At 28.2% G+C, this 25,194-nt stretch overlaps 2 protein-coding genes across 7 annotated transcripts; one reads left to right on the top strand and one right to left on the bottom strand.

The window, feature by feature from the left end:
- Positions 1 to 5,022: 5,022 nt before the first annotated feature.
- LOC113872558 (multiple organellar RNA editing factor 9, chloroplastic) lies at positions 5,023 to 7,333 on the bottom strand. Of its 4 annotated transcripts, none has more exons than XR_003505891.1 (6): positions 6,901 to 7,312; positions 6,498 to 6,595; positions 6,340 to 6,405; positions 6,077 to 6,250; positions 5,789 to 5,863; positions 5,402 to 5,699 (listed from the first exon to the last, which is right to left on the bottom strand). XR_003505891.1 is itself a non-coding variant. In XM_027510197.1 (5 exons), exons 1-4 carry the CDS (start codon positions 7,248 to 7,250, stop codon positions 6,078 to 6,080), a joined length of 687 nt encoding a protein of 228 aa, XP_027365998.1. In that variant the 5' UTR covers positions 7,251 to 7,312; the 3' UTR covers positions 5,023 to 5,863; position 6,077. The 4 variants fall into 4 exon arrangements, 2 of the variants coding, with proteins under 2 accessions (XP_027365998.1, XP_027366006.1); XR_003505892.1 differs by having other exon boundaries at positions 5,406 to 5,699; positions 5,789 to 5,855; XM_027510197.1 differs by having other exon boundaries at positions 5,023 to 5,863.
- A 13,223-nt stretch (positions 7,334 to 20,556) lies between these two features.
- LOC113847533 (transcription factor bHLH112-like) lies at positions 20,557 to 23,457 on the top strand. Of its 3 annotated transcripts, none has more exons than XM_027476705.1 (7): positions 20,557 to 21,238; positions 21,482 to 22,067; positions 22,171 to 22,281; positions 22,406 to 22,471; positions 22,623 to 22,688; positions 22,841 to 22,891; positions 23,165 to 23,457. In XM_027476705.1, exons 1-7 carry the CDS (start codon positions 20,898 to 20,900, stop codon positions 23,318 to 23,320), a joined length of 1,377 nt encoding a protein of 458 aa, XP_027332506.1. In that variant the 5' UTR covers positions 20,557 to 20,897; the 3' UTR covers positions 23,321 to 23,457. The 3 variants fall into 3 exon arrangements, with proteins under 3 accessions (XP_027332506.1, XP_027332514.1, XP_027332523.1); XM_027476713.1 differs by having other exon boundaries at positions 20,621 to 21,238; positions 21,485 to 22,067; XM_027476722.1 differs by having other exon boundaries at positions 20,621 to 21,235; positions 21,497 to 22,067.
- The last annotated feature ends 1,737 nt before the right edge of the window (positions 23,458 to 25,194 follow it).

Below are 25,194 nucleotides of genomic sequence, written 5' to 3' on the forward strand. Positions count from 1 at the left end.
AATACCCTTTAATAGGTTGTCTTGTAACTCTAAAATTCATCCTAATTAGGTTTAATTTTTACCATATTTTTGTTAATTTTCTAGGACAAATTTATCCCTCCAAGACTAGTATAAATATAGTGCTTTGCTATGTCATTATCATTAAGCAAGTTTAAGAATAATTCCATATATTGTGAGTGTTCTCCATTCTTTCTAAGTTTCTGTACCAAAAAGGTTTTCAAGATCAAATCTTCATATTTTTTTGCTCACATAAGGTGCAAGGGATTATTCAATAATCAAGTTGGCTGTTTAGCCTTGGTTTAAATCATAATTGGATGTTTAAGATGCACACATAAATACCCAACTTTCAAGTTTGACTTCCTAGACCTAGTCAATTCATTATTCTAGTTATTAATCTTTGCATATCTCCATGCATAACATTTTATATATAAATATCGAGTATATCCATAATTTTTACTATCTTTAAAAATCTCTATCACGTTCAAGGTTCATAATCACGCATTAAGCATTAATTTCTTTTCAACCAATTTCAACAAGAAATTTTTTTTAGTGAAATCCCAAAAAAAATTGTTTCAAAACAAAAATAAAAAATGGATTTTTTTTTATCCACAAGAATACCAACTAACTTAGTATTAATCAAACAAATTCATTGTACCATTGTATTCCTTTCAAATCAAAGATCATCCAAAAAACTTTTAACAAATTTCCAAAAAGATAATTTTTATTATCTACACCAAAAGATGATAAAGTCTAAGATTGAGTAGTTATAACTAAAATAAACCAACTAACGTAAGTGACTAAAACATAAAGCAAAATATCAAAAGTAAAGTGGTAAATTAAAATATAAAACAATAAAACCATGTGTTTATATCATCTACATCTTCCTCTTTATCATTGTCTTGTCCTTCTTCAGCATTTACCCTGTCTATTCAGATCCTAACTCCCTCCAAAAAAAAGTGGCTTGTCCCCAAGCTATACTACGTGAGCTGGAAATTGTTCTAGATTGAGCCACGAGCTTGTCTAAGGATTCATTTATGGCATTCATTTGGGTAATAAGTTAGCCAATTTATTTCATGCCTTGCAGGTGATTTCTTCAAAGAAATCGATGAACTCACCTAGATTCAAAATGACCCTTCTCTCTAGGATGAAAGACCAATTCTTGATGGTCTCATAATACTTTTGTCTTTCTTGGTCTCAAAAGAGGTTTATGTTAAATGGTTAGGTTGCTCCAGCCCTAGAAGGTTCTGTTCTTATCCTTTTTTTCCCACAGCTTTGTCTATAGGTGGCTTATTCATTACAACTAGAGCCTTTTTGCTCATTCCTAAAAACACCAACTCCATTTCAAAATGAATTGCTACACTTAGCAACTAGGGTAATGGTTCACACCATACTATATGCATAAGATCAATACGTGAGGATTAGGGTTTTAACTAATGATAAGACCATGTATCACATATTGTAATCCTCACCCAATGTGAACATCTCAAAATTGTAAAGAAATATCACTATAAAGCACAAAATTGTAGTTGGAGTATTTTATCAAACATTTGGTGGGAATTCATCACAAACAAATGAATTTTACATGCACCCATTCACAAAAATCACCTATTTCAACAATCTAAAAATTGTATTCCTAGTTGCACAATCTATTTAGTTCAACAACAAGCATAATCTCTAGTTGCATAACTTCACTCTCAACATCAAATAAAAACAAACATGCATAGAGAAGGAATAAATGAAAATGAAGAATGTACCTAAGTAATGGATGGCTTTTAGATGAATAAAGATAGAAGAAGGAGTTTTGTGAGATGAAAGCACCAAATATTAGAGTGATGTGAGGTTGGGAAAGGAGTGCTCTAAGAGTTTGAGGGAGTAGGGGTTAGATTTTTAAACAAATGAACCCCCTCCTTATTTTTTTTAAAAACATTTTTTGTGATATTTAGCTCAAGTGATTGTTTTTTAAAAAATAATTTTTGTGATTTTAGCTTAAGCAAGGACAATTTTTCTTGAGTAAAAATGTTCCAAAGAGCTTTCTTCTTTCAATTTTTTGAGTACTTGCTTAAGCAGCGCATTTTTGCTTGAGCAAAAAAATACTCCAAAGACTCTACTTTCAATTTACAAATTCTCGCTCAAGTAAGAGCATCTTCTCTTAAGCAAAAATTTGTCGCTTAAACAAAAATATTCTCGCTCAAGTTAAAAAGTAATTTTTGCTCAAGTAAAGAATTCCCGCTAGAGATAAAATCAGGCAGTAACAAATTTCTGTCACTTGAGCGAAAATGTTCTCGCTCTAGTTAAAAAGTGATTTTTGCTCAAGAAAAAAATGGAAAGATTCATTCATTTCTTTCTTCCTTGCCTTCCTAGGTTCTTGTAAAACAAAAATTCAACAAAAAAATGAGCAAGAAGAATCTTTATCTTTATCTCTTAGTCAAAATAAATATGTTACTTTAAATTCTTTTAAATTAGAAGGAGATTAAAAATTAAATTCAATTTATTAAAGACAATAAGTGCCCTAATTCAATTTATCATTTACTAAAACTTGACACTTATCAAGCATAACATTTGAAGATTGTGTACGCAAAGTGAAATCCGTTTGACAAATATAAGAATATGCCTAATGAGATAAAATATTGATGAAATGGAACATTGGGATTGAACTTCATGCAACGTTCCCATGTATATCTTAAAACATACACATACACACTGTAAAAGGTTTTCAATCAACTAGCAAGTGTAACTGTAAGTTGTAGTAAAAATGGAGCATTCAAGACCTACACGCACATATCCTCTTGGCCTAAATGTTGCAAACTTTAAATGTTTAAAAGGTTTTCAACCAACTAAACCGTAAATTGTAGAAAAGAGAGCATTTGAGACCTTCCCAATATTATTTTCATGGAGAATATATTGCAAGCGCCTACTATTATTATTACTTAGATGTTAAGCCAATTCAAAGGTTGAGAGTGTTTAAATTAAAATAAAAATTAAAAATTGATAAAAATAAAAAATAGAAAAATCACAAAGTTGTTTTGATATGGATAAAAGCTTGGACATCAGTTTCTTTGTGTGATTACCTATATTTTTCCCAATTCAATTTTTTCCAATTGTGTTAGAGCAATTATCAATAATGTAATAAGTTCTTACTAGTATCCAATGATCAAGAAATAATGACAATTTTCTTATCTATGTGTTACCCTAATGATCATAGAAAATAAAAAGATGAATAAGAATATTAAGAAATATTAGATTTGTTAAACTCAATTAATCGATTAAAAATCTTGATGATAAATTAATTATCTTAACTCCTAAACTCAAATTACACTTTAGTTCTATTAACTTATATAATGGTATGATCACATATCAATTAATTAAGTAAGATTTACCTTTTAGTGGTCAATTCAAAAATAATAATAACATCAAAAAGTTAATTATAATTGACAAACAATATTAACATCATAATATCAAATTATATTTTAAAAATGTTACATTATAAGAATTTACCTCAACCTCATAACAAAAGGTATTTAGTTATATATAGTTATAAAGATAAAAATAAATATAACTAAATACAAGACATGCATAGTCATAAATAAAATAAAATAAAAACTTCTCTGATTAATCTACTCTTATGAAAACACAACTCCATAAAAAAGAATGAGAGAATGATAGGTTAAGTGTGTTATGTATCTTTATTATTAGATAAAGTAAGATTTTCTGCATAAAGTGTAGAATTTAAATTCAAAATTTAAAATCTAAATTTTAATTTTAATTTCAAATCTAGAATCTACCTATTTTTACTCATTACAACTTTCTTCCTGATTTGACTTATTTTAATGAAGTTGCATTGCCACAATTTCTTACAATAAAACCAAGAGAAATATGATTAGTTTAAGGGATAAAATCATAATTTTAATAATAAAAAAAAATCTCATAAGTAGTATGACAAAATGACAATTTATCACCTAATACCTTAACATTAAGATTCTAAATTACTACTACAAATATCAATTCTTTGAATATTTACGTAAGGTTCTCGCTTTTAAGTATTATGCTTAATAAAACTAATAAAATAATCTCATATTCCTAGCAACATACTTCGTTAGGTGATTTGTTCCAACTCTTAACCTGAAGAATATTTTCCAATATAATCCTAAGTTATTAATCAAGTTCTAAATGATCAAAATGTAACAATTATTAAAAAACAGGGAAGAATCACTAACATTAATAAAAAAGAATAATATTAGCAAATATCTCTCAAAATATACATAAGAAAGAGTTGGTTAGTTACATTCAATTACAATTGTAAACATTATGTGTTCTCTTTATAAATGCAAGCAACAACATCTCAATCAATAAATTAATTATTTTAAACAATTAATAAAAAAAATACTAATCATTATCCTTGAAATATTAAAGTAAGAAAAAGTATATATTTATCGGTTACCAATATATTTCTATCATAATCTTCAATATAAATATATATATATATATATATATTTTAATAAGTTATTTTAAAACATTCATTAACTGGGACCTTGATGAAAATAAATCATTGTTAATGACTCGTCTAAAGGCATGGCCCATGATCATCTCCTACAACAAAACTTATGTCCTGATAATATATGTCTTTGTCGGTGGACGGTGGTTATGGATGGGGATGGCAATAGGCACTTGTTTCTCCAAATCATTAATGCTATGATTCGAGTAAAAATGAGTCAAAACAAATTTGGGTATTAGTGATAGATTTGCGTTCAGCATGTAACTTCAGCATGTATTTGTATTCATAAAATTTGAGAAAGAAGTAAATATGTAAAACTCACGCCTCAAAAAAATGAAAATAAAAAAAAAAAAACTAATCAAAATGACTTCTATCTTCTCCTATATTTAATATACTAACCATTATATTAAAAGTATAAAAACTATTTAACACATTTATAGGTTTTTTTTTTTCATTCCTTTAAGTTCAACCAAACCAATCTTTCTTGTTAAATTTCTTTTTTTTTTTCTGTCTACTCTTTATTTTCTCTGATGTTCATTTTCTTTTAATTTCTCTAAACAGCCGAACGAAGCATAAATGTTGCATCCCTTCCATATTTAAATCAGCTCTATTTTCCCTCTTTACTGCTGTTAAAATAATTATCCCAAAGAAAGCACCAATTATTTATTTACCAATCAGGAGTTTTTATTAAAAGCAACTATCTCCAACATCCAATGCACTCATCTCCCCCAACTATATTACTCTAATGAATAATTTTACTGCTTTGGTATTTTATTCATGACAAAATTTCACCACTACTTTTGGTAACTGTTACTTTTAATATCGATCTCTATTAGATAAATTATTAAGGTGAAACTTCAATTTAGTTAAAACAAAAAAAAACAAAACAAAACAAAACAAAACAAAACCAGAAACACCTTAAGGTGCTGCACTTCAAAGCTTTATTACTTGCCTGCTCTTACGTCGAAGGGCTAAATATGCACATTATCTAAGCATATTGATATTGTACAGTACATATTAGTCACTTCGTGTGCTCAAACTGCAATGAAACTTGGGAGTAAAAGTTTAACACAAACGAACTGGTTGCACGGTAAGTAGCTCCAAATTACAGACAAAAAAATCCAGTACCCAGTTACCCGTCTCAGATGTCATATTCATATTGTCCAAAAATCACATGTTCCTCAAGATGAATCGTGAAAATAGCCGTCTGAGCTTTGCCAAAAACATTCCATAACATTGTATCAGATGAGAATCCAATACAAGTTTAATCTTCTATTTGTAAAAATGAGCATGCACCTTATAGAGCTATGATAAGCAGCAGCAGCTTTCTTTCGACATTAATCTCAGCAAAACAGAAAATCACCTGCAAGACTGCAACAGTAAGAAGAAAATTGCAGAACTTGACATGATTTCATGAACAACAGGCATAGGAAAAAATTAAAGAAACTTCATTCAACATACAGTTTAAGTTAAAAACGAAGCTGTGGATCTGTAATACTAGATTCAGGTAGCAATTTTAAGACACACTGGATAAGGGGAGACCAATAACATCCAAAGAGTGGAATAGACAATGCGATCCATTACCTCACGTAGAGGATGAATCGGAGGCAGCCGCCTCTTGTCTTGGCCTTCTGCGGTCGGGGGGAGGACCATCTCTCCGTCTCTCATACCTTCTACTCTCATTCTTTGGTCCGCTACGTTTTGGTTGATAGGTAGGGTACTTGCAAGGAATGATCTCCCCATTTATGTATTTGTCACCTAAAACCAAAGAACAATAAGCATTCAGTGACGATATTATCAAGCTGTAGAATATTGACACACAATTAGTTTAGAAATTTAAAAGTAACCTCCGTAGTCTTTGTTTTTAACATCTATATAAGAGTCTGGCAGTACCCAAAGAACCCCAGGCAAACCTACAAGCAGGACAAGCATAAATAAGAAAAAAACAATATTCAACAAGCAACAAAACTAAGTTATCAAGATAAATTCGGAATCCAAACATTACCCTTGAATTTCTCTGACGTTGCTTCATCAACCGTGCACTGAAATCCAGTGTACGTGGTAGTACTAAAGGCATACATATTCTTCTTAGCTTCTTCCATGCTGATACACAAACACATAATGAAAATTTAAAACATAACTCATTAAACAATTAGACCTTTCATTCATCTTAAAACTTGAGTTTCTTTCAACAACAGTGAAATTCATACTATAAATATACAGCACAGAAAAACTCGGTTCTGAAAAATTCAACCACCCCAAAAACAGACACCGAATATCAGAAGCTGCAGCAACAATTATTAGGAGCTACATAAAACATGTGAATTCCACATCCATTCCAATTTGAAAAATATATTTCAACATTTAAAAGAAAGGTAAGAATGAGAAGAAGAGTAAAAGGAGAGAACCTTCCCAAGACAGTGGCAAGAGTTTGGAGATAAGTGTCTATCATTTGCTCGCGTGTGGGTGCAGGGTCCTTAGGAAACTCCATCACAATCAACCAATGGTTGTAATCACAGCCAGGTAGCATTATCGTCTCCCTCTGCTCACTGCTGCTGCTCCTCTTCGCCGAGTATTCCCCATCTAGCGTCGCCCGAATCCCACTAGGGTTTCGGGTTCGGGTTCGGGTTCGGGTTCGGGTCCCCAGAGGATGAGGGAGGCGAAGATTCGTTACCTTGTTGAAGTTCAACGTAGGGGTTTTGGTGTGAGAGGGTAGGGTTAGGGTTTTAGTGGAAAAAGAAAACGTAAACGTCGCCATTGTAGAATCGGTGACGACTCAACAGACACCGAACCCAAATTAGAGTGCTTGCAGCGGAAATGTGGATGATAAATGATAAGGTCCAGGACAAGGATGTTAAGATTTTTTAATTTGATACGGCGTCGTCACAGAGAATCAAACTGCTGGTCATCGTGGACTGGATTATGGGCTGTTTGGGCCTGTTATTTTGGGTCATTTTCTATGGCCTAAACAGCCCGAGATTTCTACATGCTTGGACAAAAAGGGCAGAAGCTTCGTGAACGTAATATCATTTTTTCTTTTTCACCATTCTTTTTTAACTACACTACCTTTTTTTTTCTGAAAGCAAAATCTTAATTATATTAATCATTTTTAAGAAATATATTCAAAAATTAATTTCTATAAATGAAAATAAAATCCCCAAATTGTAATGCGAATGATGAAGCTGCCAATCAACCCAAATTTTAAGGACTGTACCAGAAATGGGCCTTTGTAGATTATTACATCATTGCGTGATTTTGAAAGAAGATTTAAAGATCTACCAATAGAATAACTGAAGTCTTCATGCATGCTTTCCACAAACATTATTATAGTAATATCAATTACCCATCACAGAAACCAAAAAGATAATAGACATACAGAGGAAAATGCAAAGACTCAATTTGTGTGCAATTAGCTTATAATCCAGAAAACAATGTTTCATTCATTTATTGATTTATTTATTTTTCCTTGAATGGAAAAAATGGTTCTGATGTCACATATAGTCACTTTCAATATATCCAAGTTCTAATGCATGGTTTAAGTAACTTACCCCAGGCCTTATGCAGTTGACTGAACGACAACAAGAGCTCAGCAAATAACAAGTGCAGATTTTCTAAGACTAAATTAACTTATTCAGTCTGAGTCCAGACAGGATATTGAGATTAGGTGCAAGTTAGAAAAGAAGAATAATAAATATCAATCCAACAAAATTAATAAAATTTCCCCAACTTATTATGTCAATCAAGGTTTTGTCTCATTCGAAATATAAATTTTTATAATATGTTTAGTTTCATTTAGAATCCTAAAATCATTATTTTATTAGAAGTTACAACAGATAAGTTGGCTCAAGTCTTGGTTTGAGAGTTTCCAAACCAGATATCAAACATTTACTTGAAATTTAAAGGACATTCAAGATATATGGAAGAAGCAACAGTAGCAAACGTAAAAAACACTCTGAAACCTTTTTTGTTAGTTAATTAGTGTCTAAAAACTCTATAAAATTTATTGAAATGTGTAACAGTTAATGTTACTAATGCCTCTCATTGTAGTTTATTGACTTATTCCATTTTTTTTATCTGTCAACTTAAAAAGATAACACAAAGAGTAAGAAATATAATTAACATCCTTATTTACAATAAAAAAAATTATAATTTCTTATTACGACCTCCATTAATTCTTAAATGTTAATTCATTGTGGCAACTTGTTGAAATAATCAGAAGATAGCACATTATTCAATTTTATTTTTAACTGTCTGTTATTATTCTTAAATGTTTATTATATTTTTTAAGTGATTTATGTGTAAAATATCTTTTTGTCTCATTTATAATATAATAATAAGTATTTTACGTAAAATAATAATAGATACACGAGAGTAGCAATAACAGTCTCCTAATCCTCTTATTTATAAATTTATAATAGACTATCCTTCTTGGTAAATGGATAGGGCGGAGCAGTTTAGACTTCTTTACGGGGCAATTGGAGTTCAGTAGTTGGAAGAAAGAAGCAACATTTGTCGTCTTCTTTAGAAGAAGTAATCTCAGATTCTCAAAGCTCTTTGGTTTGTGAGTATAAACATACAAGATTAATTAACTAATCGTATTTTGCTTCTATGGTTGCGTTTAAGTTCACTTAATACCAATTAAGAAAATAAATTGCTTTAAAGTTTAAGTCCCTTTAGTCAAAATGTTTAGTCTCATATGGGGTTATGGCTCACTGGTAACAATCCCAATTTCTTAGCAATCGCTACTCTTTTCTTTATATATATAGATATAGAATTATAATTATAATTTTAACTACTATTTTGTACACTTTTTCATATTTTTTTCTTCAATTATAATATATTATTCAATTATCATACATAATAAAAAAAATATGATATAATTAAAAAAACATTGTTTAAATAATTAAACTTTTTTATTTATATTATTAATGTTACTCTAACTTATCCAGTGATTTTAATTTAGAGTTTTAGAAAACTAAAAGCATTTATATTAAATATTCAATCATCCATAATGATATTAAAAAATACTAATATTTAATCAACATAATTAATTTAAGGGAATCTCTAAATTTTCATAAGGATATTTTGCACAGATACGTTAAGTGAGGATAACGTTTAGATCTCAGAAAATACCAAAACAATACCTTAACTAGTTAATTGAGAAAAAAGACTTCAACTCTCTTTGCTACGATGTTTCAAGAGAACAAATATTTGATAGAAGTTGAAAGGGCCCCGTTGGAAGGTTCTAACATTGACCTAAGACGGCAAGAGCACGATTTGACATTTCGGTATTTTAAGAAGTTAAATTTATGGAAATAGAGTAGACAAATGTAAATTATTTATTTTCCTTTTTTTTTTTTGTTATAATTTATTTTGACCATTCTACAATTTATTTTATAAAATTCTAACCTTTGTTCTTTAAATTCAATATAAGTTTTAAGTTAATTCTTTATTCAATTTAATCGTTCATTTTTTTTTTCTTACCAATCCACAAATAGCATTTTTTTTTTAATAATTAAGATTCCAGCTTCTTCATTTATGCTAAATAAATATTGTAAACTGTAAAGTTATTATTATTGCATAAATCTCAAATATTCATCTTTATCACCATTAACACTTTTACCATAAACTCATATTCATATCAAGCATCAAAATACGACATTAATTAGTCAAAAAAATTTAAAAAAATAAAAATAGAGAAAAATTAGCATAATAAAACAACTTAAAAGATTAAATTTAATAAAAAAAAAGTTTAAAAAATAACATAGAAAATTAAAGAATTGAATTAAATACAAGACTGAGGAACTAAACTGAAATTTAAATTAATTTTTTGAACAAAATTATAATTTTACTTTTTATTTATTTACACGTGGCAGATGTGAAATAAGTAGTAAACAGAAGGGAGAGAAGTATGTGCGGTTCTGTAAGCTCATTCTTTGTCCAGCAATAATGACAAACAGATAAAAGGAGAATGCGTGCGTTCAACACATTGCTCAACTCCATTTTACCACTTTGCTCTGCACATTTCAAAGTCCTTTGATCCATTAGCGTATAATTGACCCTATACTGAAAAGTAAAAAGTAAAAAATATTAGAAAATAAAATAAAATAAAAACATCACCCTCTGATGCAGTAATGATATCATAAAATTGGATTCCCCGTTCAAAAGAGACACACACTCACTCTTCCCTTGAAGGGGGTTTTTTTATAAATTTTTAATTTAAACATTGTAGTTTAAAGTTTATATTTTTAAAAAAAATTACAATTCTTCGTTATAAAATTAGTTGAATATATTAATGAAAATTACAAAAGTTTGTTGAATTTTCCAAATCACATAAAAAAAAACCTATATTTAGAATGACGAAATGAGCCGGTTTCAGTTTATTTTAGAAACGCATTCAATTGATAATGCAAGAGTTTATAAAGTAGAAGTTGAACAAAGAAAATGGAACAGGGTTTGCGGCGGCTAGCTAGAGTAATTGACGAAAAACAACTTTCGTTTAAGCTTAAATAAAAAAATAAACTCAGAGATTTGAGATGACAGGCCCGTTAAATGAGCGTGAAGAAATTAGTAAATATTGTGTATTAAAGAAATTTTAATTTAAAAAGAATTTGAAAATATATAAAAGTATTAGCATTGAGTAATACAAGTACCTGAGATTTTTGGAGAAATAATAAAACTCAACAAGAACTAGTTTAAAAATATAAAGAACGGATATTTAATTTGAAGAAATAATACAAAAATAAATTACAGTTAATATTTTAAAAATAGGAATTTTAATTTAAAAAATAAATTTAATTAATAATTTGTTTTGTAGAAAGTATAAAACAATGTTAAAAAATAATAAAATTAGGTCTAACTGAAAAATTAAATTTATAACATGAGAATTACTATATATTTAATATACAATGTGGGACCAAATGTTGACAAAGGGAATGTTTGCATCAACAGGGGTCAATGAGCATCCATGTCAACCCCACATAGGCGAAGATAAATTTGGTGAGATTTCGTTTTGTCCACAAAATCAATGATTAACGAAAGACTACTTGTCATCTTTGGAATGTAAGATAACCGTGTGAAATGTGAACACATGACAGACTTTCATATCAAGCAAGTCAATTCTGATAGGGATTGCTGCGAGTGGAAATAAACCCTAAATTATATATGTTTATCTATATAATATTATTTTATTTGAAACATGTAATTTGTGTTAGATTACGCAAAGCAGAAGCGATCCAGTATCTTTAAAATGAATTTAAATTGGTTTATGATAGTCAATTATGTGCTTGTTTTCCACTGTTTAGTTGCATAACTATTTTGGTTTCTTTTCCATTCCGGGATTTCTATGTATAATCTCTTTCTCTCGTTAACAATTTCGGGCTACTTTTAGAGTTTATGGTAACATACATATCCAAAACGCATAGCTCTTAAAATATTAGCTATTTGCTAGTGAGTGCAAAGATGGCTCTGTATATTTAAATTTTCCTTTATATTTTGAATGTGCAACAACCAAGACAAAGTAAGTTAGGATACCTAGACTATTATAATATGAGTGGGCGGCTCTTCTAATAAGAGGAACCTTTGGAGTTGGAGTTGACTCGCACCAAGCTTACAAAACACGTGTTTGTGAAAAACAAGAGTAAAGGGAAAAAGATAAATATTATTTTCATAAAAGATACATAAATTTTGTGAATGAAAATGGGATTATTTTGAAAAACCGCCTTATACTACTTCTATCACTTGCCCCCACAAGTCCAAAACTCGTGGCCACAAATGTGTCATTCTTTTCTTTCTTTTATCTTCGTTTGGCCATTTCTTTCTCTTTACTCTCCTTTTTCTTTTGACATATTTTAATAATGTTATATTCCCTGTTATCATGAAAATGGCGGTGAATCACGCCCATACTGTGATACGCGTCTCTTACAGATACCAACCTCCATAACACGCGATCCATCTTGTTGTGTGAAATATAAATTTTTCATATTCGAAAATTTTACGCCCAAATATGAATAATGCAACTTAGTTGTCTGTTTGTTCGAGAGATAATAAAGAATTAAAGGAGAAAAATTAAAATAAATTTTTAAAAATCCATTTAAACTTGTTTTTACATTTTGTTAATAAAATAAAAAAATACATTATTATTGTATTTTTTTTTCTAAATAATACAGGAAGAAGAAAGATAAAACATTAACAATAAGTAGTAATGAATAAAAGAAATAATACGATAAAAAAAGTAAGAAATATAGATAAGATGAAGGTAAAAAAATATAATGTAGAAAATAATATTTTGAAAAAATTCCTCTTATCACTAGCTCTCTATAGTGTATTGTTTTCTCAATTTCGTCTCAAAGTTCCTGTTCCAATTTTGTCATATTGCCCACCTCAATATGACATAAGCATGACATCAACGTATAGGCTACATTGCTACTCGTAAATACGTGCTTGTATATGACATACTCATGAACTAAATTTATTCCAACTTTATATATATATTTCGGATCTGGCATAAAATAAAAATAAAAGAATGATAGGCTTGTTACTTGATTGTAGTGAGCATAATTACACAAATGTAAGGATTACATTTTCTTACTGATAATAAATTATATGATTACTAAATGTGGTACATTATACTGAGTAGTAAAGGTTGAACAGGTGATGACATGTTAACAAAATAAGGGGTCCAGAATGGTCATTTTATCTTCTGAAAAGGGAAGGAACATTTTGGGAACAAAAGAAGACAACGAAGAAGCTCCAAAAAAGGGTTGGAGGGTCATCACCTAAAGTCCTAAACAACGAGTAAGAAAGTGACGGAATCATCTAGACAATCAATGACTTCCTCTTATGCTCAGGTTGTATATGTAACGGGGTCGATACGTCTTTTGGGGAAAAAAAAAAAGCTTTGGATGCAATTTAATAAAAAATATATGTGGTGCCTCCTCTTTCTAATTTTTTTTCCGTACCTACTCTCCTACGTATATAAAAATGTATTCACTAAGTTATTTTCTTTAATAATATATCGTTAGAGTATCCAAAGGTAAAATATACTTTGAGTAAATCATATAAATATACTTCAATCTTACTTTAAATTCAAAAATGATTAAGTTATAGATTTTTATTATTTATATACCGTTCAACTTTTTTCTTTGTACGTATCTATATATTTTTTTCTAATAGACTCTAAATAATCAATGCCTACATTGATAGTTAGACTTTTAAATTTATGATCTCTTCCCATTAATTTATCACTAATTTTCAATACATGTCTTGAGTTAATCACTTAAATAAATATTTGATTCTGATATTTCTTATTAGATTATATGAGGAACTAAAATATAAAGAAGATATCTATTAATGAACCATAAGCAAATTGTATAAATAAATTTGAATTTCACATTCAATAAAATAATATTAAAGCATTAAATTATAATCCTTTTCATTTATATATTATTTAACTTTTCTATTTATGCTTAATATGAAACTTTTTCATACCTATTAACTCATCGTATATAATTGTAGTATTTTAAAGAAAAAATATTTAATATTATCAAGGATAAGATACGGCAGTATTAACATATTACTTATATTAGTTACTTTATATACGCTTTTATTTAAAAACAATCTATTGGTCCTAAAATAAAAAGAATATTAAAATTTTAAGTGATTAGACCCTCTCATTCTACATCTTTCTTAATCACATCAAAAGAAACAAATGTATATATAATAATTTAGATATTTATGGTATTTTTTTAATTAAAAATAAAATTTTATGTTTAATACAAAAATTTGAATTTAATTAAAAATAATAAACACAAAATCTAATCAAATCACTGTATTTCAAGTTATCTTACAACTAAATAAAATGGCAGTTGAGTTACGTTACTTTTTTTTTTTATGAGTGCACTTCAGAACCAACAAACTAACTTCGATTTAAGTTTTGTTTTCTTCATGAAAAAAAACTAAAACAAGGAAATCCGTTTTCATAAAATACTATATGTTTTATATTGATTTTAATAGGTATTTGGTTGGAAAATTATTAAAAATATTTAAGAGCTGCAAGTTAAGAATTTAAACTTTTCATATTTTTGGTATAAATGATTTAAAAATGTCTTTAGAAAACTAAAATTTTTTATTTTTATTAATTAAATTTCCTAAAAAAATATTATACAAAAAAAAATATCCTTATAAAAGCAAAAAAAAAATAAATAAGAGAGTATAATATACAAATATTTCTAAACTTAAGCCTCAATGATTTTATCTCACTATCTTATTTTCATTTATACAAAACTTTGTTATAATTGAAATTATTTGGAGAACCATCACAATTAAAATTGTGTAACCTGGGTTGCTATTATTAATCAACTTAGGTACCAACATCATATAGCATCATTATCAATTGATATGATATTTTATAATTAGATTACACCATAAAAAATTCACAATCAATCCATTTCAATTAAATTCAAAAATTAATCAGAGAAATTATCATATATCATGAAAAATAAAATATTTTTGAAAGAAGTATTAATACTTTTAAAAATATAATATTTAAATTAAATATGAGATAAAAGAAACTATATAACATTTTAAAAAATATTTTAAAATACAAATATATTTTTAATATTCCCAAAAATATAATTTATAAAATTTTAAAAATTATTTATACCAAACACCCTTAAATAATTGCTTGTTGGTTCCTGGTTAAGTAATCTCTAATTCACTACATCAACCAACGTATCTAATATTTTAAATAACTTCTCTTGCATATTTTATAAATAAATATTTTATGGAAAAGAATCACATGAATACATTCAATATGAAATGACTTTTGTTGCCAATGCAAAAAAGGTAGTCGTATTAAATGAAAAAAAAAACGTAAATAGAAATAGAAATAAATTGGTAACTAGGTAGGCTGAATTGTTTTTTTATTTTTTGAAAAAAAAAACTAGGTGACTGTGGAGACTAAAGAGTCAACCCTAGCCTTTGACTGGTGGTGGTATGAGAGAGGCCCCACGTTCCTGTTGCACGCGCGCATGCTTGTGGGTCCCTTGTTGACTCTTACCGCTTCAACGAGGTCATAAGCGTGACGTCAACTTTCCCCGTCTGTAGAATACATTGGACCAGTAATTGCTTTGTTTATTACATTTAGAGAGACTAATAAATAGTACTATAAGGTCTTCAAACGTGTCTTTGAAGCACATTAATTAAAAAATGAATGAAAACTACAGTGAATTAGTAAAATATACTGGTAAATTTAAATATTATTTTTTTATTTTACTTAATTCTTTTTTAAATACTTTATTTATTTTGATTAATTTTTTCATAATATAACAAGGCAACCTGATCTAAACAAAATCGTGATTTAAGTTAAATTTGACAACACTAATAATTTTTTAGAGGATAAATAAATTTTATTTTAAATTATATATATATATATATATATACATATATATATATATATATATATATATATATTAAGGCAAACAAAAAACCACAAAATATTCATAGATTTAAAACATTCAAGACTAATCTTAACTCGTAATTTATAATTGCCCTTAATCTAAATAAATTACGAACACGATAAATATTCAAACACCAAACATCTTACTAAATAAATTGATTACACATGTAATGTAATGTTGCCTTAAATCACTCTATCGATCTTTTAAGTTAAAATAATAATCATTTAAATTTTTTTAAAGATTTGTTTAAATGAAAAATTATTATAACTAAATAAATATTTCTCTTCATTAATATTTTCATTATTAGACTTGATAAAAATGACAAATAAAAAATTTAAAAGTAATTAATATCTTCTTAGTTAAAAAAAATGAAAATTTTGAAATAAAATGAAATTTGTAAATAATAATTATTTTGAAAATTAAATAAATACAAAGCACAAATACTTTATCAATAAATGAATTATATATCGAGTGTTCAACATAAGGAATTACATAAGAATACAACATATATATATATGTAATATTTGATACAAAATGTTGTTTTTACATATATGACATTAATTTATAATTAAATATTACCATAATTATATATTTGAATTAAATTTTGTTAAAATTGAATAATAATAAAATTATAATTAAATAATTTATTTTTTATATAATTTATACCAATGTAATTTGATTCATCCTTGTGTATGTTCATAAAAAAATCGAATTACTTTATCTAATGACTCTATAAATATTGAATTTAGTTAATTTAATCAATTATTATTATTTTTTTAAATAAATTAAATATACAAAATAATCATACAAATGAATAATTTTTAAGTAACTTTGTTTTCATGTATAATATATATTTTAAAAATATAAATAAATATTAATTATAAAATTATATATTTATAGATGTATTATTTATTTAAAATTTTATATATAATAAATATAAAAATAATATTTTATAGTTGGATGAAAATTATTTAATATTTATAAAGAGTTATAATAATTAGTGTTAAACTTAGTTCTAAAGTAACTTAATTCATGCCTGCATATATACATTTGAGATCACATTTTTTATTATATATTTTTTATAATCTTATTAGATATAATTATTCTAAACTTAACGCTTCTAAAATAGAAGATATGTAAAATAAAAAAGTACAAATTTATATATTATGAATTGAAAGCAAAATATTTAATAAATGACATATGTTACTTTATTTCTTATCGTAGCAATGTACAAACTAAAAAAGTTAAACATTTTTTAGTTAAAAACTATAAATTTATGTATCATAAATTAAAATTAAAATATATATTTAAATACAGTTTTGAAAACTTTATGATTTATAGTAGCATTGCTTAAATCGAACAATACTACTTCCTATAAAAAATATATGTGATTTAAATAACAAAAAATTAAAAAATATATTTTGTAATTATAATTAATTTTAACCATAAATAAATTATTAAGTACTTTCTTAATTTATACGTTACCTCACTTTAAAGCAATTAAATAAAAAAAGAGACTAGAAGAACCGGGATGAACTTGCATATAAGAGCAATTGAACGTCCTTGTAGAGTTTTTAACTGGATTATTGGATGCATCCAAGTTAGCAAAAGACTCATGTTGCAGCGGCAAATTAAAAGAGTGACGTTAGTAACAAATTCTTTAACATATTTTTTATTATTTATTAAAATTAATTTAAGAATAAGATCTATATAATTTTTAATAAATTTTAATTAATAATAAAAAATATATTATGAAGAGTGCGTACTGAATATATTTGTATTGGCTTTCAAAGTACACATCTCAAGTGCAGTGCGTAATGTTGTCTTCACATACTACTAAGTGCTACGAGAAACCCATTGATAATTAATTCCTAACTAATATCATTATACAACAAAATTTTCAACATAAAATAAAATATAAATATAAATATAAAATTGACAAGAACAGGAGAAAAATAAATTAAAAAAGGTGTGAGTTGATTTGGATCCAATAACAGAAGTTAGGTCAGATCCATAAGTTTCTGTTTTCTTTGAAATTGGCAGGATATTGACCTGTAAGAAACTGTGTGATTATTCAAATGGGTGAAGTTTACTTTGAACTAAACAAAGTATACTTGTTTCAGATGGTTCAGAGCAACTTTTCAACTTTAGAATTTTAATTTCTCAGCAACTCGCCTGTTGAATTTATTGGTTTACGTAGTAATCATGCGGACAATTTTAATCTCATATTCCTGTTATATTATGTTATATATGGAACACTACCTAATATTTTATATAACTACATATATCAATTTATTTTTAAAAAAAGAGAATGTTAAAAAATCTAAGTTATCAATTTGTAAAATATTGTTTACAGATAAGTTATATTATTGCATGCTATTTGTTTATGCAAAGGACAAGAGTTTAGGACCCATAAATCTAATTGTACTATTCAGCCAGTTTACCTCTCTTAAAGACAAACAAGAGAATGTTAGTACATCATTACGTTAAATTATAGAAGAAATTCTGGAGTAAATTTAGTTTATATCAATTGTGTAGATTGAATTGATTAACAATTTTCATCTTCAAACAGTATTTTTCACAGGAAAATCTATGAAATTTAAGAGTGCTTACGGTCTGATTCAAATTGGTTTTTGAGCAAAAAATTGTTTTGATCAAATCTTTTGATACGTACAAAAAACTAAGATTTGGTTTATATTAGTTTACAATATTAAATATAATTCAATTAAATTTAATTAGTAGTTATTTAAAATACATTGAATGATTCAATTTTTTTCTTGTTTTATTAATATTATTTAAAATACTAAATTAATACTATTTCACAAATAAGATCAACATATCATCAATGTCATAATCACACTATACACAACCCAGCATTTAACAAAAAATAAAAACAAATGTACTAATTATAATACACAATATAACATTTTAAGGAAAAACCTAAAATTATATTGTGGGTTAGTTCAAAATATCTTGTTCATATTTTGTTCTTTCTACCTATTTCGTCGTAAATTTATTCTTCAAACATGAAACACAAAAGATGTAATAAAAAGAGCAAGAAATAACAAAAAAAAAACTAATTCATAATTGGTAAATTTATACAAAATATGAGATGATGTAATTGATATAATAATTATTTTTGTGAATATCTACTATTATAAATCAAAAGTTGTAAATAATTACATAAATAAAATTACATGGCAGAAGTTTAGTTTATAAATTTTGAATTTATATTCAAATTTTAATCTAAATTTAGATTTGATATAATAAAAATTATTTTAGTTTTAATTTGATTAGTTTTAATTTCAATTGTTATACTTTATGTTGGATTAGATCAATTTAAATGTACTCAGTGGTCACCTATCAAACTAAGAATATTATTAAGATATAGTAATTTCCAAAAAAACGATTCTAGAATATATCATCATCATTATTAGTATTTGATAATAATTTATATACATTTTTTTGTTACATAATCATGTTATGTTTAAAATTTAAAAGTGGTATTATATGACTTATAATTAATTTATATAATTGTGCAAATAAAATATACACAAAGGTATGTCCCAAATTATAGACCTTAGTCAAAATGATGAGATTATGTTTCGCAATATAATCTGAAAGACATAGAACAAAAGGTGGAGGGCAAATAGTAGGGGTTGACATTGATCTAATTACGTAGGTTTCTCAGTTTTCTTCTTCCCAAAAAGGGAGTGCTACATTTATTAAGTATTTGACATGAAACACAAGTATTCTGCATTAGTTGAAAGTATCTAAACAATTACATTATTAAATTGACTACCTAAAGCCAAATATGTATTCATTCAGTGTGGAATGTTATCTATCAGCTAATTTCTACAAGGGAACAATGTCATTGTTGACATATGCATTTGGTCCCTGCTACAGTTATGTTAGGTCAAGTATTAGTTACATACTTGTGTTTTAGTTTCACTAACCCGTGTGACGCGCACGCGCCTACGTAAAGCGATTTGGCCGCCCAGTACTTATTTAAAAATTGAAATATTAGTGCATTTCCCTTACCTACTGTTTTTTCTTTTTAATTTTTTTAATTCATCTTGGTAGTTGTACTACAACGTTTTCAATGATAAACATTTGGACCAATAAATGGTCCTCAAGTTTATCACACCCTTTTGAATTATGATAATTGAATACCATTCATGAAAAAATGAATGGGTGAAATTCAAATAAGTAGGAAATCGATCAATCGTTAAATAATTAATAAACAGTTAATTAATTATATGATTTGATCAATTATTAGTTATTTATTTTGGGTCATTTTTATATTTCCATTTTACTCGATTTGACTTTTCAAAAAGTTGTTCACAAATTATTTGTTTTTATAAACCGCATTTTAGAAACCAAGGGATTTCAACCTTATGATCTTGTACATCCAAGATATGGCACGTAGATCAAACCCCATCACTGTCACCACTATAGTCAATACCATCATGCCCACAAGACTTTATACATAAGAAACAAATTGTCCACAAGTTATCATCATCATTCTTCATCAGATACTGTTCCATATTTTTTTTAAAACAAAAAGTAAGATAGAGAAAACAAATCAGGGACAATTAATTAATCATAGATACATATACAAATTATTATTTTAAAAATGAGAATTAGAATTGGATTCAAAATTCTCTCTTTCTCTTTGCTTCATTTGTCAAATCATCCTCTTGTAATGTCAACCGCGTTTCACTAATCTCGCCACTCCGTACCCTTCTAACCGTTTCATATATAAAACCTCCCAACCCCCTAACAGCTTATATCCCAATAAGCTTGTAGTGTGTGGTTCTGAAGCCATTATTATAGAGAGCAAGTAACTCAAGAAGAAGAGCTCAAAGATATTCATACAAACAAATCAGCAAATTCAGTAGAACTACACAGATTCTGTAGATAAACATATAGCATCAAATCTTGCCATGGCTGAGGAGTTTCAAGCTGCTGCGGTTTGTGGTGAAAATTGGTGGAATATTAATTCAGCAAGAAGTGTATTCCCTCTGATGATGAGTTCATCATCAACCTGTTCCGTGGCTGCAGCTGATGCTGGTAACTACAGCACCTGGCAAACTGATTTCATGGATTTGAAAGGAGCAAGTAACAACTTGGTTTCGGATAGTTTTTTGGGTTTTCTCGATGCTGAGAAGGCACAGAAGAGTGACTCGGCTAGTGGAACTGGTAGCATCTTGATCGATTCCCCCTTGCAAATGATGGGTTTTGGCATGTCATCTTCTACTTCATCGAATTGGAATCAATCTCTGTTGTAAGTTTTCAGAATTTGATATCTTTCACAAAACAAATATATGGTATTGTTGTTGTGGTCCAAAGATTCCACTAAGGAAGAAAAAGTTTATCTCTTTTTTTAAAGCTTTTTCTCATTGTTTCATTTGAAAGAAGAGGAACTTCATCTTATCAACTTATGTATGAGTATTGTACTTCACTATTTCTATCCATATTGGATTCTCCTTGCCATATCCTTATCTTTTGATGACATCTTTCTCTTCAGAAGGCAAGAGAGCAGTTTCCATTCTGTATTTCAAGAAGAAACAGGCATGGGTGGTAATAATTCACAAATCCAAAATGATTGGAGCCCAAAGAATTTCTCATCTGATGGTGGAAGCCAAGTGTCAACCGTTGATGCTTACAAGCCAATGAACCAAGAGTTTTCCTTGGATCAGCAAAGTCTGAATTCTGTTACCAGCACTGGATTATCTGGTGGTTTCCCAGTTGGGTCTGCTTCCTATGGTTACCCCTCAACATTGATACAAAGCTTATTTGACCCTAAGCCTCAGCCACAACCACAGAACTCCCTTTTCACCAACCCCACCATGTCCTATTCATCTACAACAAACTATGGGACATGTTCCAATGAACCATCACCAACATGGTCCAAAGTCTCTTCCCTTCTGAAACCCTCAATGCCAAAGCAGCAACTTAGTGGATTGCACTTTTCGAACAATACTCCTTTCTGGAATGCTTCAGCTGAGGCACTCAATGACTTAAGAGCAGGTGTTTTTGCTTCATCACAAGCACAATATCAGACGCCAAAATTTGAAGAGAAACCCAATTGCCCAAATACTCAATTAAACAAGGTAATTAAATAATTAACTGTTTCCAAGTTTATAAACTATAAACAATCCATAGCTAGCAAGCTAGGGTTTTGGGGGAACTAAAGTTGAATTGGTTTAAGTGCAGCTCAAAAGAGAAGAATCTCCAGACACAACATCAGCAACGAAGAAAAATTCTTCTGAACCTGCCTTCAAGAGGCCAAGAATTGAGACTCCGTCCCCATTACCAACTTTTAAGGTAGTGTAATATTATAAGTTTAATTTTTATTATCAAAGTTTTCTGACTGTGCAAGACTACTTAGTTCAATTTTAATAATAATTAATCTTTAGAATTCAGCAAGTTGATATGTGTACATGGACAGGTTCGGAAGGAAAAGCTGGGGGACCGCATCACTGCTCTTCAGCAATTGGTTTCACCTTTCGGAAAGGTGAATGTTTTTTTGGATGTTCTTAATTTCACTTTCGTTTATTATCCACAGCAGTTTTGACTGTGATATGATTGAATTTAAACCTTTACCTTTCTTAAGACGTTGAAGGGTAAAAACTAACCAGATATTATATTCTTGTTTTTCTTAATAGACGGACACGGCATCAGTTCTTCACGAAGCCATCGAGTACATCAAGTTCCTTCATGACCAAGTCAGTGTATGTTTCCACTGTTCTAACTTTGTTTTATAGAAAACCCTAATTATATATTAGCTAGGCGCATATATTTAAATTCTTCAAAAGGGGAAGTTTAAACATTAGAAATTTTCTTAAGTGCACGTTTAAATATAATTATCGTTTCTTAATTTCAGGTTTTGAGCACTCCATATATGAAAAATGGGGCTCCCGTTCAACAGCAGCAGGTACACCAAATACTTTTATCTCTTGGCTCTAGCAACTCACACGTGCACTTGGCCTCCAAATTCACTACAGTCAAAATCACTAGAGGGAATGATATGTCGCAACATAAATTGTTGGAAAATTTTATACTTGTCCATTCAATATTTTATGTCGCACTACTTCATTAAATGCAGCAAATGTGTCGGAATTTGACTGTAGCGAATCCGAGTACATGCACTGAATATAAATACTTCTGTTGAGGATTTTGAAATATTTGTATATCTGTGTGTTTGAAGGGTTGTGATAATCTGATGGACTCGGAAGGGCCTAGACAAGATCTGAGAAGCCGAGGGCTGTGTTTGGTACCGATTTCAAGCACTTTCCCGGTGGCTAATGAGACCACTGTTGATTTCTGGACACCTACATTCGGGGGCACACTCATTGGCCGGTAGTGAAAGCTAATTCATGCCAAAGAGACTCTGCCAATGGAGCACTGATCATGACTATAATAACTATATGTATGTATAAACTAAAAGGAAGAAGAAGACGAGATTGGTAAAGAGAAAATTAAAGCTGAAGAGAACAAAAGGGAAAGAAAAAAAAAAAAGGAAAATGACTCTTCAAAGATGGACAGGAAAATTGATTAGTGACTAGTGGAAGAGAATATATAGATTAGTTAGCTATAGTTGCCTTTAGATTAATAGCTCCAAGTTTTAGTGTTTTAATTAATTAATTAAAGTCATTGAGCGGCAGGAACAAGTGCTAAATTCAGCGGCATTTTACATATTAGATTATAGAGTTTTCGAGGTGTTGTTGTTGGAGAGAAAATATTATATGCCTGAATTTAGCAGATGGGGCTCGCAGCTAAAACGCCTTTTGTTCCTGCTGATCCAAATGTTATTCTAGTATATATTTCAAATCATTAAAGGGCTCGTACCCACTTTAATTTTATTATTTAAAGAAAAACAAATGAACAAAGTGGATCATATGTTCTGCTATTTAATATTCATTGCTTTTGGGTTAATTTACTCTTTTATTTGTTTATTTGAGTGAAATGGGACGGTGGTTAGTGTCTTAATTACTCGGCACTTCCCTGTTTTAGGGTTACTTCTTTTTGTTATCCTCAAATAGTGTGTTTATAAATCATCCATGACGGCACGCGGCGGTGGCTTTTCAAGCACGTATCAAATCATTGTCTTTATAGGAGTGAATCATTATGCTCCAGCTTCATCCTTATAAATTAATTTTAACTTTAATTCATAAATAATCAAACAATTAATAGTGCAAACATTTATTTAATACGTTTTATTTTTTACTGCATTATTTATCACATGTATTGTTTATTTATTTATCTATTCCACTTAAAGTATAGGCTCCTTACATTATAAATGTTTACAAAACATTTTCCAATTAATTCTGATGTTCCAAATCACAATTCTTATGTATGTAAGAATATGGAAATGCTTCCAGTACAAAAGTTGATGTATATAGAAGAAATACAGAAATTTATATAAAAATACAGATTGGTCAGTGATCTCGCACTCTCACATTATTAACAAAATACCCATCGTAATTTGTTATTATTCAATTACTGTAAGTCCATTTCCAAACCATTCTGTACTTAATAGTAATACGCATGGAAATATTCACGTCCCAAGGTAGGGTATGATATTGTGAAATTAAATATTACAATATCAACCATAATTTCATTAATAAGAATTGGCTTTTCATCCATATTTTCCTTTATCATGTTATTAGTTTTGTCTAAAACCATTGTGTTGTTTCTTACCTGTCTGATGTTTAATTTTCCTGAAATGTCTTGCCTCAGCAAATTTTACCCTTATTTATATATATATACTCAATCCAATGAGTCCTTACTTTATTCGTGCGATGACAAAGTGCTCCTCATTGGTATTAATTCACATTAGTATTTCGTACATAGGTTTTCCATCTTTTGGATTATGAGTAGAAATGTAAAATACCGTGCACTATATATACCTAAACATTACCTCTTTTTTATACGTTAATATTTCATGCGATGTTTTTCTACATATAACAAAATTTTATTCATATATATGATTTAAATTATATACTAATATATTTTCTGTAAAATTTTTATTTATAAATAATTAAATATTATTTACATGATTTAGATATTAATATGGTGTTACGGAAGATATTTATTTTCTAATATATGAAGCAAATACTTATCTTATAATCAATATATTAATATATTTTCATTTAACTTTTATTCTCATAAGATAAATATTTAATCTTATAATTCACATATCAATGCACTTTTATGTATAATTTTTATTCACTTGTG

The sequence above is a fragment of the Abrus precatorius genome, unplaced genomic scaffold, assembly GCF_003935025.1.
Source record: "Abrus precatorius isolate BTA unplaced genomic scaffold, Abrus_2018 Scaffold10, whole genome shotgun sequence".
Classification (NCBI taxonomy): Eukaryota; Viridiplantae; Streptophyta; class Magnoliopsida; order Fabales; family Fabaceae; genus Abrus; species Abrus precatorius.

Coding starts and splice junctions, on each gene's coding strand:
- LOC113872558 (XM_027510197.1), bottom strand. CDS start 7,250: ATGGCGACGTTTACGTTTTCTTTTTCCACTAAAACCCTAACCCTACCC. Junction 6,406..6,497: donor AACGTCAGAGAAATTCAAGG/GTAATGTTTGGA, acceptor TCCTGCTTGTAG/GTTTGCCTGGGGTTCTTTGG. Junction 6,251..6,339: donor TAAAAACAAAGACTACGGAG/GTTACTTTTAAA, acceptor CTTTGGTTTTAG/GTGACAAATACATAAATGGG.
- LOC113847533 (XM_027476705.1), top strand. CDS start 20,898: ATGGCTGAGGAGTTTCAAGCTGCTGCGGTTTGTGGTGAAAATTGGTGG. Junction 22,068..22,170: donor CAAATACTCAATTAAACAAG/GTAATTAAATAA, acceptor GTTTAAGTGCAG/CTCAAAAGAGAAGAATCTCC. Junction 22,472..22,622: donor TGGTTTCACCTTTCGGAAAG/GTGAATGTTTTT, acceptor TTTTCTTAATAG/ACGGACACGGCATCAGTTCT.